At 41.6% G+C, this 23,439-nt stretch overlaps 1 protein-coding gene across 6 annotated transcripts in view; it reads left to right on the top strand.

Moving 5' to 3' along the window:
- OCA2 (OCA2 melanosomal transmembrane protein) overlaps positions 1-23,439 on the top strand; it is a 342,139-nt gene that overhangs the window by 48,934 nt on the left and 269,766 nt on the right. For all 6 annotated transcript variants that reach the window (XR_010130936.1, XR_010130935.1, XM_004055869.5 and 3 more), the window contains exons 3-4: positions 17,056-17,154; positions 21,158-21,346. Coding sequence is in view for 4 of the 6 variants with exons in the window: in XM_004055869.5 (XP_004055917.5) it covers positions 17,056-17,154; positions 21,158-21,346 (288 nt within the window). In the remaining 2 variants the exon portion in view is untranslated. The remainder of the gene's footprint in view (positions 1-17,055; positions 17,155-21,157; positions 21,347-23,439) is intronic.

Below are 23,439 nucleotides of genomic sequence, written 5' to 3'. Positions count from 1 at the left end.
AATCTCTGTCTCCCGGGTTCAGGCCATCCTCCTCAGCCTCTCAAATAGCTGAGACTACAGGTATATGCCACCATGCCTCACTAATTTTTGTATTTTGGGTAGAGACAGGGTTTCACCATGTTGCCCAGGCTGGTCTCAAACTCCTGAACTCAAGTGATCTTTCCACCTTAGCCTCCCGAAGTGCTGGGATTACAGTCATGAGCCACCATGCCCAGCCCTGAAATGTCTTTTGAAGCACAAAGGATTTTAATTTTGATGAAGCTCAATGTATCTATTTTTTTTTCTGTTATTGCTTGGGCTTTTGGTGCTATAGCTAAAGATCCATTGCCAAATCCAAGGTCATGTTTGTTTTCTTCTAAGAATTTTATGATTTTATCTTAAATAAGTGATCTATTTTGAGTCAATTGTTTTATAGGGTGTGAGGTAGGGGTCTAACTTCATTCTTTTGCAGGTGGAAATTTAGTTATCCCAGCACCAATTGTTGAAGAGACTATTTATTCTCTGTTGAATGGTCTTTGCACTCTTGCCACAAAACTGGTTGGCCATAAGATGTATGAGTTTATTTCTGGACTTTCATTTGTATTCCATTGTAGTAAGTTTTGATATTTGAAAATGTGAGTACTGGAAAGTTGTTCTTTGTCAAGATTGTTTTGGCTGTTCAGAGCCCCTTGAAGTTCCATATGAATTTGATGACCAGCTTTTACATTTCTTTGGAATTTTGATAGGTGTTGCACTGAATCACTTTGGATAGTATTAAAATATTAATGACATTAAGTCTTCTTATCCATGAACATAGGGTGCATTTTAATTTATTTAGGTCTTCTTTAATTTCTTTCAGTTATGTTTTACAGTTTTTAGTGTACATGTCTGTTACCTCTTTGTTAAATTTATTTTTAGCTATTTTGTTCTTTTGGATGCTATTGTAAATGGAATTGTTTCCTTAATTTCCTTTTTCAGATAGTTCATTGCTGATGTATAGCAACACAACAAATATTTTGCATTGAAAATTGTACTTGCAACTTGATGAATTAATTTATTAGCTCAGTAGCTTTCTTGTGGATTCTTTGGCATTTTCTACATATAGGTTCATGGGATCATGTCTGCAAATGGAGATATTTTTATTTCTTCCTTCCCCATCTGGATGTCTTTTATTTCTTTTTCTTGTCTAATTACTCTGGCTTGAACTTCAAGTACAATGGTGAATTAGCAATAGTGAAAGCAGGCATCCTTGATTTGTTCCTGATCTTAGGGGGAAAATTTTCAGTCTTTTACCATTGAGTATGATGTTAGCTGCCTGTGGGTTTTTCATATATATCCTTTATCACGTTGAGGCAGTTCTCTTCTATTCCTAGTTTTCTGGGTAATTTTCACCCTACTCCCAGAGAGCTTATGTTTAAGATGGAAGATGGCAGGAAGACATAACAAGTGGGGGAAGAAGCCTAGACCACGTATTTCCCTGGAGTCCATCTATATGACATGAAGTCTGTCTGTATGTCTTAATGGTCATGAAGTTGACAATGTCCAAAGGATGGTGCCATGGACAGATAATCATGCCAAGCTGGAGAGGTCCGAATTCATCCTCTATGCCAGTGTTTCTCATAGTGTGGTACTATATCAATATCTCCTAGGTGTTAAAAATATAGCTCTTTGAGCCACACTCTCTTCTGAATCAGAGTCTCTGGAGGAGGATTCTAGGAAATTGTCTTTGAAGTAAATTCCTCAGGTGATTTGACTGTGGGCTTATTTTTGGAAACCACTGCTATAGGTCATGGTGGGAGAGAATGAGGTGAGAATGGTGTTTTGGGGAGTCTGAAGTTTGTGAGATGGCCTGGGATATAGGCCAGGGCATGTGTCAGGGCCTGACCAAAGAGAGGGATGCACAGGCAGGCACGGGAGTGTGTGCTGGCAAATTTTTTCAGAGAGGGGAGTCCAGTGATCTTTGGATTGTTCCAGATCTGGAGTTGTTCCCAATAATTCTAGGATCCTAAAATTTTCAAAGAGGATGACAAGAGGGAAATCTTGAGCAGGTGGATTTTAGGAAAACATTAATTCATTTTTAGGCATGTCGATTTGAAGTAAGAGTAAAGCCAGGCTTGTGGCTGCCTACCCTGTGTGAAGAGGCACAGCCTCTATAAAAGGAATAACCCCAAATTTCCATCACAATATCAGTTCATTTCTTGCTTGTATGGATGAAGTCCACTTGGCAGCATGGTGGTAGTGCTCTGGTCATTATTCAGCACCAGCATGATAGGTACCCTGTCCTGTTGTTGTCAATGCATGGTTGGTTGCCCCTTCCCTCCTTTCCCCCTGCCCTCTGCCCTGGGATATGACCTCTAGGGACTTCTTAGAGCTCCCTGGTGGCCTCTGGCTGGGTTCAGCCCATGGGGCATGGTAGGAGATGGAGCATGATGCGACTGGGACTCTTATTTCTTCAGTCCTCCCTTTCCTGTCCTCCCAGAAAGACCCTTGTGGCTGATGTGTCCTTAACAAGAGACCTCTATTCATCTCAGAATGGCTCTTCTGCAAGACTCTTTTCTGCTGGGTTCTGACAACTGCCTCCTCCCTTTATCCCCTTCAGGCCAGGGGTGGTAACAGATCTGCTGTTCCTAACCCCATCATACTGCACGTGTGTTTTCCCTACACTCTGCCTACACTTTTGCAAATTTTCCCTTTATTGAATCCTCCTTGAATTATTCTGACTTAGTGAGCCACCCATTTCCTTCTGGTATCCTGACTGGTAGAATAGCTTCTAAGATGGCGCTGCGGGTAAAGTCCATCTGGAGTGTGGAAGAAGAGAGAGGGTGGATGATGCACAGGAAGAGAGAGTCTGGAGTGTCATCCATCATGTCCTCCTCTGGCCACTATCTGGGACTTGGTTCGGTGGTCCCCTGAAATAGAAGGGGTGGGACACATGGTCCCTAACCAGCCAGCCATCTCATAGCAGCAACTCCACACTGAGCAGCTGCCCTGGTGAAGGGCTGGTGGTCTGTGTTGCAGGAAGGGGCAGTTCTCAAGACTGAGGGTCTTGGTATGAATATTCAGTATCACTTAACCTGATATCACCAGGATATTTTAGGTGTCTTAAGAGTGATGATAGCACAACACCCTGTTTTAGAGACTAGTATATATGAGTTTGGAGGAAACTGACAGATAGCTAAGAAGTATTTGTTGGAGAGAAATACTGGATTTCTCTGTAAAATACTGTAGCCTGGATTTAAGTAGTTCTGGCATTTTCTGTGCTATGTGCCAGGTGCTGTGCTGGGAGGCACCTAAGCAAGTGGCCCTGATATGTTGAGTTAAATGTGGTACTGGTGAGTGTGAGGTCCAGCCAGGTAGAGGGTGTATGAGCTCCAGCTCCATCAGAGGAAAATGGGTCTGCACAAAGGAATGGAGGGTACCAGAAACACTGACAGCTTTGTAAATCTACACATTCCTTCTTATCATTAAAAGGTAATTGGCAATTGAAATAAAAATAATCAAAATGAAGTGTGCGTCTCATATCACATGTAAAAATGTGACAGCAGTGATACAAAGGCTGAGGAGAGAAATGGAAGCACACTCTTCTTGTATGTGAACCACAGTGTATCATAGAGGTAAAGTGTTATATACTGTATATGTGTACATACATGTATATATTCCTATTGTATGCTCTATAGCAATGGGTATAATATCATTTTCAGTTAGACTGTGGGAAGTTAAAGATGTATACTGTAAACCCTAAAGCAATACCTAGAATAAAAAAGAGTTATAACTAATAAGCCAATAAAAGGATAAAATGGAATCATACAAAATAATTAATGCAAAATAAGGCAGAAAAAGGGAACAAGGAACAGATTGTCAAATAGAAAACAAGTATCAAGATGGTAGATTTAAATCTAAATGTATTTCTAATCACATTATATGTGAATGGACTTATTATCTCGATTAAAAGGTAGACATTGTCATATTGGGAAAGAAATAAAAATTGAACTATATGCTACTTATAAAGGAACCCATTCTAAGTATTAAAATCATTCTAAGTATTAAAATAACATATGGAGATAGGTTAAATACAAAAATGGAAAAAGACATACAGTGCTAAAACTGATACTGTCCAAAGAAAAATGGGATGTCTATATTAATATCAGAAAAAGTAGGTTACAGAGCAAAGAATATTACTAGGGACAAAGAGGGCCAGACCATAATGATACAGGGGTCAATTGATCACAAGGACATAATTCACAGCGCATATGGACTTAGTAACAGAGCTGCAAAATACACGAAGCAAAAACTGATAGAACACACGAAAGAATCATAGTTGGAGATTTCAATACCCCCTTCTCATTAATTAATAGAACAAATAGACAGAAAATCCTGTAAAGCCATGACTTGTTCAGATGCCTGTAGCACGTGGCAGGGATAATTGCCATCTGCAGAGAAATGTGCTATTATTCACTGTGGCGAGTCTCCAGGCCGTGTATGTGTCAGGTCCATGCCAGGCCACTGGGACAAGAATCTCCTGGACAAGCATCCTGGACAAGCATCCTGGATAAGTATCCAGGAAGGCTAGTGGTTTTCGAAGAAGAGCTTAGGAAATATACCTAGCCACTGTGTCACTGGCAGAGTCTACCTAGGAACATGAGATAGGGACAATCTGCCATCTGCTTCATGCATGCGTTGCCACCTACTATCATTTCAGAGAATGCCCTTGAATGTCTCATTGATTTCAAATTAGATATTGGTTAGAATAATTTTTTAAGACTATACTTCCCCTTTTTTTATGTGGGATATCACTGTTGAGCAAGTTGTACACATACACATATATAATATGAAAAATGTTAACACAAGTTGTAAAATGGTCTTTCAGAGAGCTGTCTACTCTGGCAAAATGGAATGAGCTCAGGCTTCATCCAATAACATATGGAGGTACTGTCTGCCCATCTGTGTTCCTGTTGACATTGCTCAATGTTTTCCTTTCCAGGACTCAAGCATTCATTGGCCTTTCTGTGAAAGTATGGCTATTAGGAAAAGATACAGCTTTTAACTCATGGCCTGCACATCATTCATTAACATGAAGAGTCTTATCTTTCTTCCTTGAAAAGCATAGCCCATCTGGTTTGTTTTGGGAGGAGTATACTTCTGTGTTTTGTGCAATAAAAATGATTTATCTCTTCAATAACCAGCCCAGTCACAAGCCCATCTAATGTTAATAATTAATTTTGGGGCTTTCCAGCTAACTGGAGTGAATGTTGGTCTGATTTCTTCCCTCAGGTTTTTTCTGCCTGAAAACAATCCTTCCAATACTGATTTCTTTGCACACTGGGCTGAGATTTGAAAACTTGCTTAATTACACGGCAGTGGTTCTCTAAACAGGAGTCTTTCACGTTCCATCCGTTTGCTTTGAAAAGGAAGGATTGCATCCTTATGTCTGAGGAATTACTTAAGCCCAAGGATCGAATGTTCTGTTTTACTACCTGTGTGTAAGCCCCAGAAAAAATGGGCACCAATCTTCTTTATTGTGATTTTTGGAGATTTATTGAGCGATCACCAGTTTCACAGCAAGCTGGATAGAAACAGCCATACATGTTTGGCTTTATTTCTGGTATGTCTACTTCTTGTGTCTCACTGGGCTCAGGCACTACCCTACCACCTCTCCGTCTCTCTGTTGAATTGTAAACTTCAAAAATCCTACCACTGGGCCTACTTGCTGTTTAAACTACTTTCCTTAGGGGAAAGGACAATTGAAATTAGACCTTAAATACAGGTGATGTTCTTATATCCAAGTAATCCTAAAATTGCTCCTGTAAATATTTCTCAGTGAATACCTCCCCAGGCTTTGGGGCATACGATTATACTTTTTTGCCAATTATTAATATCCATTTATATTCGATATTTCTTGTGTTAACTGTCCTTACAAATTGTCTGGAAGCATTTTTAAAACAGTTTGTAGACATTCTCTTAAAAATATTAATTTGCACCAACTGTAATGAAACTAGTTGTTCGAACAAAAGGTTGACATCAACCCTAACATATTTTCCAATTAGGGGGCACTGCTAGGATTGGTGGAGTATAAACGAATAAAATTTTATTATGTTGGCAGAGAGAGAAAGTGAAAAAACTTTTCACTTGTAAAGACTGCATTCTTTTAATCCCTTTTTCTGCTACTATTAATATATAATATACAGGGCATCTTGGTTTGGCAATTCATTTGAAACTTTAATATTCCCATTAATACTCACTTTCCCTCCAAGTCCCTTAATTTTTAGAAAGCATTTTATTTATTTATTTATTTATTTATTTATTTATTTATTTATTTACTTTGAGACAAAGTCGCACTATGCCACCTAGGCTGGAGTGCAGTGGTGCAATCTTGGCTCACTGCAACCTCCACCTCCTGGGTTCAAGTGAGTCTCCTGCCTCAGCCTCCCAAGTAGCTGGGACCACAGGTGTGCGCCACCACGCCCAGCTAATTTTTTTTTTTTTTTTGTATTTTTAGTAGAGATACGGTTTCCCCATGTTGGCCAGGCTGGTCTTGAACTCCTGGCCTCAAGTGATCCACCCACCTTGGCCTCCCAAAGTGCTGGGATTACAGGCGTGAGCCACCGCACCTGGCCTGAAGGCATTTTTAAAATAAGAGTTTCTTCATTTCATAGAATAGCTAGAAATGATAAGTAGAAGTGATTAGTTTTCATCTTGTATTTCAGGGTTTCAGTACAGTCTTTCATCCCATCATTTCTTGAATTCCTATTTTCTATCCTTCTCTGTATCATTTATTTACTGTGCAAATTTCTCTTGTTTTCAAGTTGATAAGTTCATTCTTCCTTTAAAAATAGCATGTAATATTTGATCTACACAAAATAATATATGTAACATATGGATAGGTTATGAAGTTTAGTTTTTACAAACCCCTGTATGCTCACCAACCAATTGTTCCTCTTTTACCCCATCTCTTTGCTTCCCAACATGGAGACTTCTCTCTGGAATTGTGTATTTAAAATTCCTGTATGTGTATGCATGCCTCTCTCTCTCTCTCATCTCATGCACATTCACTCTTTCTATCTAAAACCAAATAAATTTATCCTAAACAATGTATTCTTCAGTGTTGCTTGGTTTTGAGCCTTATAAAAATTGCATCATGTGTGTATTCTTCTATTTTTCTTCATGCAACATTATGTTTCTAAGATTTATCCATATTGATTTGTTTAGCTGTAGTTCATTTATTTCCACTATTGTGTGAAATTCCATTGTGTGAATATACCATTGTGTGTTGATTTTGTATCCTTCAGCTATGCTGAATTTATTAATCCTAATGGTTTTAAAAAATGGAGTCTTTAGAGTTTTCTACACATAAAGTTGTGTTATCTACAAATAGAGATAATTTTACTTCTTCCTTTCCTGTTTGGATGCCTTTCATTTGTTTTTCTCCCCACCTGTTTTGGCTAGAACTTCCAATACTGCATTGAGTAGAAGTAGCAAAACAGGCATCCTTACCTTGTTCCTAGTCATAGGGGAGAAGCTTTCAGTCTTTCACCATTCAGTGTGATGTTAGCTGTGCGTTTTTCATAAATAGTCTTTATTATGTTGCAGTAGTTTCCTTCTATTCCCAGTTTGCTGAGGGTGTGCATTTTTTTTTTAATCATGAAAGGGTGTTGAACTTTGTCAAATGTTTTTCCTCCATCAGTTGAGATGCTCACGTGTTTTTTTTCTTTACTGTGTTAATGTGTATTTCATAGATTGATTTTCCCATTTTAAGCCATCTCAGTATACCAGGAATAAATCCCACTTCATCATGGTGTATAATACTTTTAATATGCTGCTGAGTTTGATTTGCTTAGTATTTAGTATTTTGTTGAGGATTTTTGCCTCAGTATTCACCAGGAAATCGGTTTGTAGTTTTCTTTTCGTATAGTGTCTTTGTCTGGCTTTGGTATCAGGGCAATGATGGCCTCATAGAATGAGTTAGGAAGTTAGGTCTCACAGAATGAGTTTGCCCTCCTTTTCAATTTTCTGGAAGAGTTTGAGAAGAATTGGTGTTAATTTTTCTTTAAACGTTTGGTAGAATGCACCAGTAAGGCTATCTCATCCAGGGCTTTTCTTTGTTGGGAAGTTTTTGATTACTGATTCAATCTTTTTACTGGTTGTAGGTCTATTCAGATTTTTTTATTTCTCCATGATTCAGTCTTGGTAGGTTGTGTGTACTTAGGAATTTGTCCATTTCATCTAGGTTATCCAATTTTGGGGCATACAGTTGTTCATAGTATTTTCTTATAATACTTTTTATTTTTTAAAAATTGGTAGTCATGTCCCTGATTCCATTTCTGATTTTAATAATTTGAGTTTTTCCTTAGTCAGTCTAGCTAAAGATCTGTCAATTTTGTTAATCTCTTCAAAAAACCAACTTTTGGTCTCATTAATTTTCTTTATTTTTAAAATTCACTACAGATCTCCTAATATTTATTATTTCTGTTAGCTTTTGAGTTTAGTTTGTTCTCCTTTTTCCAGTTCCTTATAGTATAAAATTAGGTTGCTAATTTGAGATCTCTCTTCTTTTTTAATGTCAGCATTTACAGCTATAAATTTCCCTTTTAGTACTGCTTTCACTGCACCACATAAATTTTGATGTGTTATGTTTCATTTTCATTTGTCTCAAGGTATTATATTAGTTTGCTAGAATTGCCATCACAAAATGCCAGACTGTGTGGCTTAAACAACAAAAATTAATTTTCTCACTGTTCTTGAGGCTGGAAGCCCAAGGTCAAGGTGCTGGTATGGTTGGTTTCTTCTGAGTCCTGTCTCCTTGGCATGCAATGGCCACACTCTTCCTTCGTTTTCACATGGTTCTGTCAGTGCATGTGTGCTCCTGGTGTCTCTTTGTGTGTTTGAAGTGTTTGAATTTCCTCTTCTTTTTTTTTTTTTTTTTTGAGGTGGAGTCTCTCTCTGTCACCCAGGCTGGAATGCAGTGGCACAATCTTGGCTCACTGCAACCTCTGCCTCTTGGGTTCAAGCAGTTCTCCTGCCTCAGCCTCCCGAGTAGCTGGGATTATAGGCGCGTGCCACCACACCCGGCTATTTTTTTATTTTTAGCAGAGACAGGGTTTCACCATGTTGGCCAGGCTGATCTTGAACTTCTGACCTTGTGATCCACCTGCCTCGGCCTCCCAAAGCGTTGGGATTACAGGCATGAACCACCGCGCCTGGCCAAACTTCCTCTTCTTATAAGGACACCAGTCAGATTGGGTTTAGATCCATCCTAATGGCTTCATTTTAACTTAATCATTTCCTGAAAGACCTCATCTCCAAACACATTCACACATTGTGGGGTACTAGGGGTTAGGGCTTCAACATAGGAATTTCAAAGCTACACAGTTCAGCCCATAACAGGTGTTTTCTAATTCCTCCTTTGATGGATTGGTTAAGAGTATGTTGTTTAATTTCCACATTTTGGTGAATTTTCTAGTTTTCCTTCTGTTATTGATTTCCAGTTCATTCCTATTACGATTGGAAAAGATACTTTGTATTACTTCAAATTTTTAAAAATTATTAAAACTTGTGTCCTAACATATGGTCTATTCTGGAAAACGTTTCATGTGCACATTAGATAAAAGTGTATTCTGCTATTGTTGGGTGGAGTGTTTTGTATATGTCTGTTAGGTCCAATTGGTTTATAATGTTGTTCAAGTCTTCTGTTTTGTTATTGATATTCTGTCTGGCTATACTATCCATTATTAACAGTGGAGTATTGAAGTCTTCAACCATTATGGTAGAGTGATTTTTCCCTCCTGTTCTGTCAGTGTTTGCATCATATATTTAGGAGCTCTAATGTTCGGTGCATATTATTTGTAGTTGTTATAACTTCTTGGTGAATTGACTCTTTTATCATTATATAATATTTTTCTTTGCCTCTTGTAACGGTTTTTGTCTTAAAGTCTATTTTGTCTTAACTCTCTTTTGGTTACTACTAGCATTGAAATATCTTTTCTCATCCTTTCACTTTCAACTTATTTGTGTCTTTTGATCTACAGTGAATCTCTTGTAGACAGCATATAATTGAACTGTGTGTATGTGTGTGTGTTTTAAAATCCATTCAGCCACTCTTTGCCTTTTGATTGGAGAGCTTAGTCCATTTACACTGACTTTGTTTAGTTATTTATCCATGTTTTGCCAAATGGCTTTGTGCTGGGTCAATCCTTCGTAACTGGCTGGGTGTGCCTTGAACCTAGAGACCAGCATGAGGTGAGTGCTTACAGTCTTAGATGTTTTCTGAGCATGCATCTTGCTTGATCATGTTTGTGTTTTTTCGGTTTTTCAGTATACTTTTCAATATTTTAATTTCCCAAAGAGTCTCATTCAAACTTCACCTTGGTGCCTTAGATGGACTGTGGTCTATCTTTACCCATAATCTCTTTCCTGAGAAGTCTGTGAATCTGTACTCTCCCTGTTCTGTGACTCTATCTCCTGAAAATGTGTGCATAGGGCCACTATGCAAAGCTGTGCTGAACTTTGCACTGTATTTTTTCTGTGTTACGTTACACTTAAAGGGCTGACCTTGCTCATACAGAATGATGCCAGACTCCCAGAGGCTCTGACTGTACACGGGTGAGGAATCATAGTCTCCTTCCAAGCCTTCTGAAAAATTGCCCATGAGAGCTGGCAGCTTCCCCACTCATGTTTCTTCCTCAGATCTGCCTTCTGTCTATGGGAAACACGTTTGGCTGTGTTCTGTGTGGTTGCTTTTGGGGTAAACCTAGCCTTACCACTGCCTGCTAGTTTGCTTTTTCCTCCTGGAAAGGCAGCTTGGGTCAGTGAAGCCAGGATAAAAACAGGCCACAAACAAGAGTCCCTGTCAGAGAGAGGGAGAGAGAAAGAGAGAAGAGAGAAGAGTACATAGGGATACAGAAAGAGAAATAGAGAAGGGAGGCGATAGGGATAGAGAAAGAGAAAGAGAGAAAGAAACAGACAGGTGAAACCTTGCTAGTCAGCCTGCTGGGCAGAGGGGGCTACAGGAGGGCTGGGTTCTGTTGGCTTGCTGTGGCTCCCCATGACTGCTGCTCCATGCAGAGTACATCTGTACAGAGGGTACCATGCCTGGCACAGTCCTCAGGCTGGGATGTGTTGCCTCCTGGTGGGAGGGAAGGGCTGGGGGATGGCATCGGGTGCTGGACACATGTTGGCCCTGCCCTCAGCAGCTGGGAGCCTATCCTGAGTCCCATTTGCTCCTTTTAAAATGAGGATAATATTATCTACCTTCAGGGTTATCATGAGGGTTAAATGAGATAAGAAAGGTGATAGCTTCAGCAAGAGCCTAACATAGAAAGTACTTGCTTAAATGACCATGGTTGTTATTAATACTCATCAAATAAAATCCTGGTAATAATATGATGGGGAAAAGGCCTTTTGTCTACAGGATACTTCAGAGATACTGTCAAGCAATTGGGACAGAGAGTGAAGGGTCCCAAGTAGAAGGCCTAAACCTGCTTCTGCTGTCTGTGGCCTGTCTCTTGCCATGGAGATACTTCCCATGAGGGACCCCTCCTGGTCACTGCTGCATAGGCTCTGTTACAGAGAAGGCCTCATTGCTCAGCTTGGTTTTCCCACAGCTGATCTCCAATGTTACCAACCACTGGGGTCCTTCCTGTTACAGACCTCCTGACCTGGGTGTAGAGGGACCACCAGCTGCCTTCCTGCCCTCTGACTTCTGCTTGATTTATTTTGGTCCCACTCCCAGTCTGGCCCTGTCTTGATTTCTCTTGGTCCCACTCCCAGGCTGGTCCCACTCCTAGCAGCTCTTTTACAGGGCTCTGCATGGCTGATGCCATCTGCCACCTGCCCTCTGTCCTGAGCCCTTGGCTCTCGACCTTCCTGCCTGCTCTGTGGTCTTCCTGAGTGGTGCCTGGGAAAGAGCCTGCATATGACTTGAGCAGGCATCCCTTGGAGAATCTGTGGATGTGAATTTGGTCATGCACAGGTTAAGGCAGTGAAAGCACTTTGCATTCCTTGTTACCGGCTCTGTATCATCTTGTCCAGCAGAACTGACCTCAGCAATGGCTGCATAAATGGTGCCTATGTGGCACGGGGCCTAAGAAAGACTGAGGGCAAACCTCTTCCTCCATCCCTGGCACCCCAATCACCACCTCCCCAAGCTGTCATTTGCACTAACCATTGTCTCTTTTTTGGCCTTTAAAAATGTAAATTCTTTTGGAAGTGTTCATATATTAGGTACTTAATATTTTCAACATTTTTTAGCTCATTTTTTGTCAATATGATGATATAAGCATCATAGGATTGTTAAGTGTTTTGATCTAGAAAGAACCAAGGGATCTAGGGATGAGGAAACTGTTGAAGAAGAGGGCAGAAGAGGCAGAGGCATGGGCAAGAAACTGTTTCCATCTCACAGTCTGACATGAACCTGTCTTATTAATAATCATAGTAGCAAGGGTTCTTGACAATGGTGGATCTGCCTCAGATCCATCAATTCTGACTGTTTAAAACTTACTGTTTGAGGATTTTAAACATGGCTAATACCGAGGACTGGTGGGGATAACGGTTTGTTCCTGCCTGTAACTGAAACAGGGAGTAATGGGGACAGGCTCTCTCCCAGCAAAAGGACCATGGGCACCAAGAAACTTCTTGATCCAGTGACCTTACTTCTAGGAATCTATCCTAAGGAAATAATTAAAGGCACACACAAAGAGTTATCTACCAGGACTCACATAGTGTTTGTTATTTACCCAGGTGAAAAACCAGAAATCCCCTAAATTTCCATCAACAGACAGATGGTCAGGCATAATTTGATGATCCATGTAGTGGAATATGATGGCTGGCATTAAAAATCACACTGTAGAAGAACAGCTAATATTTGATCACCTGTGAAATGCTAATGAGATAGCTGAACTGAACAATTAGAGGACAAGGCAATTTGTATACGTGAATATGTATATGTGTGAATGTGTGTCTCTGCACTCATATGTATGAATCTGACCTAAAAATATTCATTTATATGTAGGAAAAAAACATTGAAAGGAAATTCTCTAAATGTTAACATTGGGTATCTCTGAATTATAGAATTATGTACAGTTGCAGTTGTTTTATGTGTTATCTTCTGTAATTTCCTTTAAAATAAGTATAAATGTATAGGCATTTATATGCATATAAATGCTTATAAATGTATAGGCATTTATAAGCCTATAAATGCTTATAAATGTATAGGCATTTATAAGCCTATAAATGCTTATAAATGTATAGGCATTTATAAGCCTATAAATGCTTATAAATGTATAGGCATTTATAAGCCTATAAATGCTTATAAATGTATAGGCATTTATAAGCCTATAAATGCTTATAAATGTATAGGCATTTATAAGCTTATAAATGCTTATAAATGTATAGGCATTTATAAGCTTATAAATGCTTATAAATGTATAGGCATTTATAGGCCTATAAATGCCTATAAATGTATAGGCACATAGGGATTTTGTAAATGTATATACAGAGTTTGTTGAGACATGGGGGAAATCAGACAATGTGGAAATTAGTAAAACTAGACAGTGCCCAGTCTTAGACTGAAGTCAGAAAAATGTCAATGGGATTTCTTTTTTCAGAAGAGGAAAAGTCAGGAATAATACAGATCTCATCAATATTTTCTACCTTATTGAAGTCAAAAGGAGAAAAAATTGGACTTTCAGCTTTGTGGACCACCATTTTTATTTCCAACCTCTGGAAAATGTTTTTGGGCAATCCTGCATCTTCTCTACATGTGATCTGTGAGCTCTCTGGGTCACAGGCCAGGGATTCTATCAAGCAACAGGGCCCCAAGGCCTCCTTGGTGCTTCCCCTATTTGCAGAGAGGAATGGATTTGGAACATTGAAAATGGTATCTGGATGGTGTTAAGCTTAAATTGGAATGGGCCAAAGTCTCTTTAGGAAATTTCCTGGTGAAACTCATTTTATTTTTGGATTTTTAGAAATATAATTACATAAAAAAGCTCAGAAATGATTACCTATATGCTTAACTACAATTATAAAATACTTTGTGTACACAAAGTGCATAAATGTAAGTGTTAAACAGTAATAAAAATCAGCCAGATGTGGCCACCACAGAGAAGATAAAATGGACTTTGGATTTTTCCCCATTTCTAATTTTCCTTCTTAGTGGCAAGAAGGTAAATCCTCCACATTGTGCTGTGTGGTGCTGCTGTGGGCTGTTTTGAGACCCCATGGGTCATGCTTTCCAAGGAGCAATAGCGCCTCCACTCTCCTGAGCACTCTCCTGAGCACTCTCCCTCTCCTGAGGGTCTCCTGACCCTCTCGTCAGAGGGTCGATATTGAGTCTATAAACATTATTGATTTAATGATTTAGAAAACTTGTTTTATTTGAGTTAAAAAGCCAATCTCATGCAAAAAAGCTATGATTACTAGGTTTTAACCCATTCATTATTAAGTATGTATGTATGTATTTGTTTTTGTGACAGGGTCTTGGTCTGTTGTCTAGGCTGGAGTGCAGTAGCACAACCTCAGCTCATTGAAGGTTTGACCTCTCAGGCTCAAGCAATCAATCCTTCCACCAGCCTTCCCAGTAGCTGGGACTACAGGAGTACACCACCACACCCGGCTAATTTTTGAATTTTTTTAGAGACAGGGTTTTGCCATGTTGCCCAGGCTAGTTGTGAACTCCTAGGCTCAGGCAATCCACTTGCCTTGGCCTCCCAAAGTGCTGAGATTACATGTGTGAGCCACTGTGCCCGGCTCATTATTGAGTATTTATTAAGAACTTACTTTGAACTGGGTGCCACTTACAGTACCAAATAAAACAAGATGAAAACATGGCAGCCATTCTTAAGGAGCTCACAGTCTAATGAACCTCAGTGAATCAATATCCACAATCTATCTTTATGTTTTCCATTTACATCTCCTTAGTTAATGTAAGAAAACCAAGGATTTTTGTTTCTTTTTTTAAAGCAAGAGGGTCTCCTCCAGGCTGGAGTGCAGTGACTCCATCATAGCTCACTGCAGCCTTGACCTCCTGGCCTCAAGTGATTCTCCTGCCTCAGTCTTTCAAGTAGTTAGGACTACAAGTGTGCACCACTATGCCCAGATAATTTTTTATTATTTTTATTTTCCATACAGATGGGGTCTTGCTATGTTGCCCAGGCTTGTCTTGCACTCATGGCCTCAATCGATCCTCCCACCTTGCTGGGATTACAGGTTGGAACCACCATGCTTGGCCTTGTTTTCTTTTAATCTACATTGCATGACTGAGAAAATGGAAGCTCAGGGTTCAATAATGGGAGGGAGGTCACTGTCTCCGTAACAGTCAGCTCCCCTAGACCACCCCAGGGAGCATCAGAAAACATCTGGTTGTTTGGTCCACTCACTGTCACATTTTCTAAATGTACCTAGGGAGTTACAGTTACAGATTTATAGTTATGGGAAACAGGGGTGGGAGGATCTCAACTATAAACCAGTTTGAGCAGCTAAAAGCATGCTAATTATTAAATCTCTTGGACAGAGAGATTCTTCCAAATCTCTCTACCTTCATCTGGCAAAGTTAAACCACCTACTTTGTAATTCTCTCTCCTGCCCTGCTGACCTCTACTGGCCGTTAAGTCTCTGAGGAGAGTCCTCAATTACCTGTGTTCTCCATGGGAAGTGGCCCAGTGCTGCCCAGAGATGATGCCCAGCGGATATTCACTGGCCCCAGACAGACTCCTTTTCTGACTTCCCAGAGGCATGGTGCTGGTGTTAGACAGAACTCAGGGGCCCATGTTTTATTCATCCACAGCAGTCTTATTGTCTATCTCACAGGTGAATGCTTGAATGAGAAAGAAGCAAGCAAAAATATTTTTCTTGAAATTTCTTCCTTTGTTGTGCATTCGTGATCAGAAAGAATTACTGTTATTTCCCCAGGTGCGTGTTTCATAGCATCTACAGCATCTCTACTTGGCCTGGGATCCTGTAAGAAAGGCAATGCATCAGCATATAAAATGACATTCTCAGTGATCAGGAACGAAAATTGTTCCTACAACTTCTCATGGAAAGCTGGTTGTCTTTTAACATCATGTGTCCTTTAATGAGGGTGACCATACATGCCGATGGACTTAGTTGTGGTTGTGCAGTTACTTCCTTTTCCACAAGCTCCTGATTTAAATGATACATTTATGGTGGTCCTTCCATATGGCAGGCAGGCCAGTGTGGTGGAGGACCATCCTGCCCAGTGCAAACCTTTGCTTTGCTTCAGTTGTGGCTGCTGTCCTTGGAGAGCTTCCTCCTTGCCATTCTGATTGTTGTCTCATTCCAACCCCTTGGTCCTGATTTGTGCTGTTTGGTCTTCCAATGGACGCCATTAGGATATTTTAAATGTGAACTGCTTGTGATTTTAGGAAATAGAATTTCTGCCTACAAAAGCGCCAATGAGACTCTGAATGTTTTTTTTTTTTTTTTTTTTTTTTTGAGACGGAGTCTCGCTCTGTCACCCAGGCTGGAGTGCAGTGGTGCAATCTCGGCTCACTGCAACCTCCGCCTCCCAGGTTCAAGCAATTCTCTGCCTCAGCCTCCAGAGTAGCTGGGATTACAGGCACCCACCACTATGCCTAGCTACATTTTTTTTTTTTTTTGTATTTTTAGTAGAGGTGGGGTTTCACCATATTGGCCAGGCTGGTCTTGAACTCCTGACCTTGTGGTTCACCCGCCTCAGTCTCCCAAAGTGCTGGGATTACAGGCGTGAGCCACCGCGCCCATCCCTCTGAATGTTTTTCTTGATGAGAAGCTCTGCATGAAATAGCAAAGGTGGCCTGAATCTCCTGCTAATGCAAAAGTGAGCCTAAAAGTGTCATCCCATAGTATTTGGTCTCCTGTGCGAGTTTCTGCTATGCATTTTCAATTGAGTTGGGGAGAAGAGGTCTTTCTTACGGTGTCTTCTAAAACTTCAGCCTTTTACAATTCAGACAGACCCTTAGGCAAATTTCCTTGTAAGATTTATCACTGAATCTTGGGCACATTCTTGAATCTAGCACCCGAGTGCTGGGAACACATACATTATTTCTGTGTTGGTGATTCTGTTTCCTACCCTGTCTCTTTCAGGTCTCACTCTTCTTTGCCCCAGATGTCCAGCTCCAGGTCTAAAGATTCCTGCTTTACAGAAAACACTCCTTTGCTGAGGAATTCCTTACAGGAGAAAGGGTGAGAAATTTTCCCCCTCATATGAAAGTAAGAGTTTCTGAGCATTGCACTTGGCATGTATGCTGGAGAACTTGAGACACGAATTTTTATTGGACATGTTTAACGTCTGCCAGATCCTTGACAATTTATTGTAGTAGATGTTCATGATTCCGGTGGTTATATTCTGTGGATATTAATTTCCAGATGGCCTTGAGCATAACCCTGCAGCAAGTGCACAGCACACACGCACACTCATGCATGCACAAAGCTCTGACGGGCTGTCTTACCAGGCTGGGGTTTCTCAGCTAGGGGTGAGGTTGGCGTTGTCTGGAGACACTTTTGGTTGTCACACTGAGGGCTGAGATGCTTCTGGCATCTAAGGGTAGACGCAAGGGATGCTCCAAACATTCTGCAATGCACAGGACAGCCCCCACCACAAAGAATTATCCAGCACAAATGTCAGTAGTGACGAAGTGGAGAAACCCTGTATATGTGTTTCACAAGAAAACTCAATTTCCTGCAAACTTGCAGGTCCTTTTTGGGCACAAATCAGGGTGGTTCTGGAATTGCCTGAGGAGAGCTGTCCTGGAGGGCAAGTTGCAGATGCTTCCTTCTGGGATGAAGGGCCTTGGGCCAGGCCTGCAGCCTCAATCTTCTTTTCTTTCTGCAAACAAACTGCCAGAAGCCTGAGCCGCCTGCTCCATGTTCCCTGGCTCCTTGAACGTCACAAACTTGGTGACATTGTCACTGTCAAACTGAAATAATAAAAAATATCAGAACCCAGTTTAAAATTATTTATTTAAGCACAAAGCTGAGGATAGCCATTTGGGAAACACAGAATCCAAAGGAATGGGATCAGTGCTTCAAAGCTGAAAAGTTAAGGTCTTATTCTTATCCATATAGGCAGAAAACAAAGAAATGTAGAAGGACTACATTTTCCATACATGGCTGGTTTATGAGTTACAGCAATTTGATTAGTTAAAGCTTCCCCCCTCCCCCAATTTAAAAGAGTATATTTGACATTCCATGTTAGACAATGTGATAGTCATGAGGTCTTTGTGTGAGAGAAGAAAGAAGGAAGTTAATCTGTCAATGAAGATCAACAGTGAAGAGGGAAGGGGTCTTCTCTTGTGCCCGGTAGTCTTTTACAACATTTTACAAAACAATGTAGGTAAGGAAAAAGGCAAATCTAGAATCAGAGAAAAGGCCACAGCTGCCTCTTATGTGAATCATTTCATAATCACATTCTTTTAAGACTCAAAATAATTTAAAGTTTCAACAGCTTTGATTTTGAATCACCTATTTGCACACCATGGATTCTCCTTTCTCTGCCCACTGATGGTGTGTACCTGCATTGACAGGCGGGCTGCTGTGTCTCCTTCACTCACCTCTGAGCTTCCGAGGAGCTGCCTCCTCTCTCCCCAGCCCAGTCTGCAGCCAGGGCAGGGACCAGGGCTTCGCACTTTAGGGGTGCTTGCATGCCAGGTGCATTCCTGTCCTCAGCCTCCAAATACTCTGGCTCCCGGGATTTGGATGGTATGCAGGCATCTGGGTTTATCATTTCTCAGTGCAGGGATGATTTGTTCATATGAAGCCCTTGACTAGAGGAAACTCCTTCACTCTCTGGCTCTCCAGGCAGTCAGTCCTACTCCTGTCAAGGGCATTCAAATGTCACTTCCTTTGAGGACCCTTAGTTGTCTCTGCCCCACCCACCAAGAGTCAGTGCTTCTCCTGTGCTCTCAAACACTACATTCATGCCCTTACTTCCAAACTAGCCCTTGTGCTATCTATGGTTATGTCAGCCAGCCTGTCCCCTCTTCATCGTACACCCTGGCACCTAGTACAGTCCCTGCCACCAGCCCCTCAGTGACTGGATGGGTAAGGAGTGTAAGCTGAGGCACTTCCACTGACCCAGCTGCTTCAAGCTTCTGTACTGGTGGATAACTTAATTCTCCTCCATTGCTCCTAATCAATAACTTTTAAGACAAAAACTTTACACACCTATTCCCTTAATGCTTTCTCTTGAATTACTTGGTAAATTGTGAAGGCCTGTGACATTTTAGAACTTGCAATTCATTGGAAAACGATTAATGTGTAAGCATTTTTTCTGGCATGCAGAGCAGAGACATGCCCTGGGAGGCCGAGCTGGGCCTCATGTCACAAAAACCATTTCAAGGGAGTAGAACATGGGTCAGCTTTGCTTACAAAACGTTTTCCTTTTCTCTTTTTGCATGAAGCTAATTAAGGTATTGGTGGTAGGAATGTCTTTTTCATGCTTTACTTTTATCAACTTTATTTTGTTGCAGTTTTAATTTGATCAAATGGCTTATTAGGATAATATCCATTGATTTACATATTTTCAGAAGTATTCTTTTAAGGGTGTTGAGAGCAGGAACGTGTGGTACAAAGGTCAGAGCATGCCCTGTATCTGAACTGACAACTGGTAGCCACTCTTCACAGATGGTTATTTAAATTTAAATTAATTAAAATTAAAAATTCACTTCTTCAGTTGCACTAGCCACACTTCAAGTGACAAATAGCACATGTGGCTGCCATATTGGACAGGGAAGCGAACATTTCTATCACCACAGAAAGTTCTATTGCACAGCACTGCTCTGGAAGGCAATGACATTAACTTGCTTTCCTCTGTCTTCTTATAAGAAAAGGTTTTTTTTGTTCCAATTTTGTTACAGTTGTGTTTTTTTCAGCAGTTGGTGTGATATTATTTCTCACACACCTGAGCATTTTCCAGTCACAAAATTGATAGGATTATCAACTATTTTCAAAGTCATGTGTTATCTTGTTACACATTGGTTATACACAGCCTAATTGGCATCTCTACGCTTCTCCTTCTGAATAACATTTTTTCCTTGTGAACCACTTCTAAAGCAGTCATAAGTGTTCACGAGAATCACAATGCCCCATTGAGCTGGCTCCATTCTAGTGTGTCACAGATCACATCTGTTAACGTCAGTATTGTGATCCCATGAATATTCTATATGATACATGAAAATTCTGGCTTTTGGTACAAACTTTTAAGAGTCAAGTGCCTCTAAACTGAAGGAACTGATCAGGTCAGGGATTCAACCAAAAGTAAATGGAGGCTCTGTACAGTGGCTCATGACTGTAATCCCAGCACTTTGGGAGGCCAAGGCAGTCAGATCACTTGAAGTCAGGAGTTCGAGACTAGCCTGGCCAACATGATGAAACCCCATCTCTACTAAAAATACAAAAATTAGTTGGGCATGGTGGTGCATGCCTGTAAGCCCAGCTACTGGGGAGGCTGAGGCAGGAGAATCGCTCGAACCTGGGAGGCAGAGGTTGCAGTGAGCTGAAATTGTGCCACTGCACTCCAGCTGGGTGACAGAGCAAGACTCTGTCTCAAAAAACAAAACAAAACAACAACAACAAAAATCCCAAAAGTAAACAGATGTGTTTTCAAGTAATTCTGAGAAAAGTTTATGATTCCCCTTGAGTCATCTAGATATAGGCCCCATTTTTGGCCTGTATAGTCAGGTACGAATGTTCCCTCTTCCTGCTCATGCTTCTGTGGATGTTGTGTGGGAAGCCAGGTAGGCCACCTTCCCTACAGCTCCACTGCAGAAAGAGATCTACACAGAGGAGGAAAAACTGACACCACTCACCTTGGACAAGTCTCCCAGATCTAGGTATTGACTACTGGAGTGCATGCAGTGAAAAAGCCAACGCTGAAATCAGCGGGAACTGGTCTGAGCCAGAAACAGCTTTCTTGGGAAGTCCCAAACTCAGAAAAAGCTGGTTTATTGAAGGCCCACAATTCATTTTGAAGACTTTAATGACTCCAGAAAATTTCCTTTGACCTAAGTGTTCTGTGAGGTCACAAAAAAACCCATTCCCACCAGTATGAGAGCGCACCACTGTCTGTGGTCCTTTGAAAGACCAGGGTTGATTCGGTGCCATTTCACACAGTCAGAACTCAGAGGAAAGCTTGCTTTGTAGCCATTACTATTTCAGGAGAGATAACCACACCTCTCTTGCTTTCCAGGTCACGGTGCATACCTGTTTACCATCCAGAGTTCATCACTGCTGAAGAGTCTTGGGAAGACAGCTCTGCTGACTGGGAGCGAAGATACCTGCTAAGCAGGGAGGTGTCTGGTCTGTCTGCATCTGCCTCCTCCGAGAAGGGAGACCTTCTGGACAGCCCGCACATCCGACTCCGTCTTTCCAAGCTGAGGTAGGCGGACTTGGGGTGCCCACCCCCGCAGCAGCGGCGGCCGCACATCGCGTCCTACATGCCCCCTCCATCTTTCAAACCAGCAGCGTGAAGAAGAGGATGAGTTTTGTCTCATCTGGCCAGGCTGCACTTTTCCTCCAAGGTGATTTATTTTTACCTGGGCCTAGGGAGACATTTAAGACCTCCTGCAAATCATGCAGCGCTGGAGAGGACAAACCTAAATGATTGACACAGTACACTCCTCTCCTTCCTCCTTGTGTGGCTGGGGTCTTCATGGCCATTAGGTTTGCAGATAGGATCTGTTTGCTTCAGGCGTCCCCGTGGCGTTTTGGAATTTGATATACCTTTGTAGTTATTGACGAAGGAGTGGGTCTGGCCCAGCGCACAGCCTGAGGGGTGGGGTTCCCTCCTGTGCTGTGGGCTCCAGAAACCTTGTTAAGGCTGGAAACATTTTAGAACTTACAATCCGTTGGAAAACCATTAATGTGTAAGCATTTGTCCAGGGCACACGGAGCACAGAGCCATGCTTGGGGAAGCAGAGTTGCATAGAGAAAGTGGATGGTGCGCATACCTACGGGAGCAATGGGTGGGGAGGGGATGCGCATGCGTAGGGGGACGGCGGGCGTGGGAGTGGGAGTACGCATGCGTGTGTAGGCCTAGGGCACGCATGCGTGGGAGGCCGAGGGTGTGCGCGGGCAGTAGCGCTCTCACCTTACTGGCCTGTTTATCTAATGGGTTTCTTCCCATGCGCCCGTTCATTTGAAAGGGTTCTTTTGAGAGGGACATGTTTGAAAGCATCATTTCCAGGACAGAACAAGGTTTTGGAGCCGGGACCAGTGGGCTTCCATGCTGAATCCGACCTGAAGTCGCTGAGCGCCCATCGCAGGGCCTTGCCTGGCCACGCGACGGCACCCTGTCTCACGATGCCCTCCTGGCTCTGTGGCCTCTCACGGGCCTACACTAAGATAATATGTGTGAAAGCCCTAGAGAAGTGAAAAAACACTACTTAGTCTTCAAATATTAGCGTCACCGTGTCTCTGTGTGTGGGGACCAGTCTTTTCTGAAGATGCTCGCGGTTGGTTGGAAGTGTACCCGCCTGCACGCTCCAAGTGCACCTCCCGGGGTGCGAAGAGGCCCGCCTCAGACTCCCTGAGGTGCGTAGGGATCCGCTATCCTATACATCTTCCCAACAATCCTGGGAGGTACACGGAGGGTACCTCAAGGAGGGTAAGGCTTTTGCCCAAGGCCACACTGAGCCAAGCCAAGGGACAGGGATTCGACCCTAGATCCCCCACATCGCTGCTTGACATGGAGCTGTCTCTTCCCACTGTGACTCTCAACCGCCTGTAGCTTCTTCCTGATGAGAAGAAGGGGTCTCAGCCCCCCTCGTGGGTGCAATAAACATTTGACCAATGAATCCGCTATGAGATTATGTGAGTTGGGTGAAATTGTGTGAGTGGGGTTCTGGCGCCATGGGTCAACAAGATGGCAAACGCTGACACTGTTCATGCCTTTTCCCAGCTGGATGGGTAACCACTCCTGAGGATGCCGTGTCCTCAGCTGTCCCACAACATGGAAAAATAGAATCAAGTACATTTGAGACTTTTGCATTCAGTACTTGTTTTATCTTCTATGATTCATGGAATATTTGCCTTTGAGCTTGCCACTGAACTAAAAGACGTTAGCGCCATTCTTTATAACATGTCTAAAAAGTACCATGCGTGATCAGTGAAGAATCTTGTAAAAAACCTTTTATTTTGGGTTGTCAGCTCTGCTGCAGATGTCAGTTACGTAGAAAGAAATTTGTATTTAGAATAGCTCAATTAATGCTTCATGCTTTAAAAAGAAATGTCATTTTGATTCCTATTTAAGTAGGAGCTGTTGAATCATAATTGGGAAGCGTGAACTGATTATTCATCAAATTCATTAAATCTAAGAGAATGCAAAACAAGATTTTACCATTTTCAAAGGATCAGAAAGAAGGTTTTCAAAGACAGATGCAACTTAACTAAGTGAGGAGAGTATTAAAAAGATGTTCCAACATAGAGTTTCTTATTTCATTCTACACACATACATCAAGCATGGGCTATGTA

The sequence above is a fragment of the Gorilla gorilla genome, chromosome 16, assembly GCF_029281585.2.
Source record: "Gorilla gorilla gorilla isolate KB3781 chromosome 16, NHGRI_mGorGor1-v2.1_pri, whole genome shotgun sequence".
Classification (NCBI taxonomy): domain Eukaryota; kingdom Metazoa; phylum Chordata; class Mammalia; order Primates; family Hominidae; genus Gorilla; species Gorilla gorilla.
Note: the sequence above shows the minus strand (reverse complement) of the source record. Positions and strands in the feature narration are given on the sequence as shown.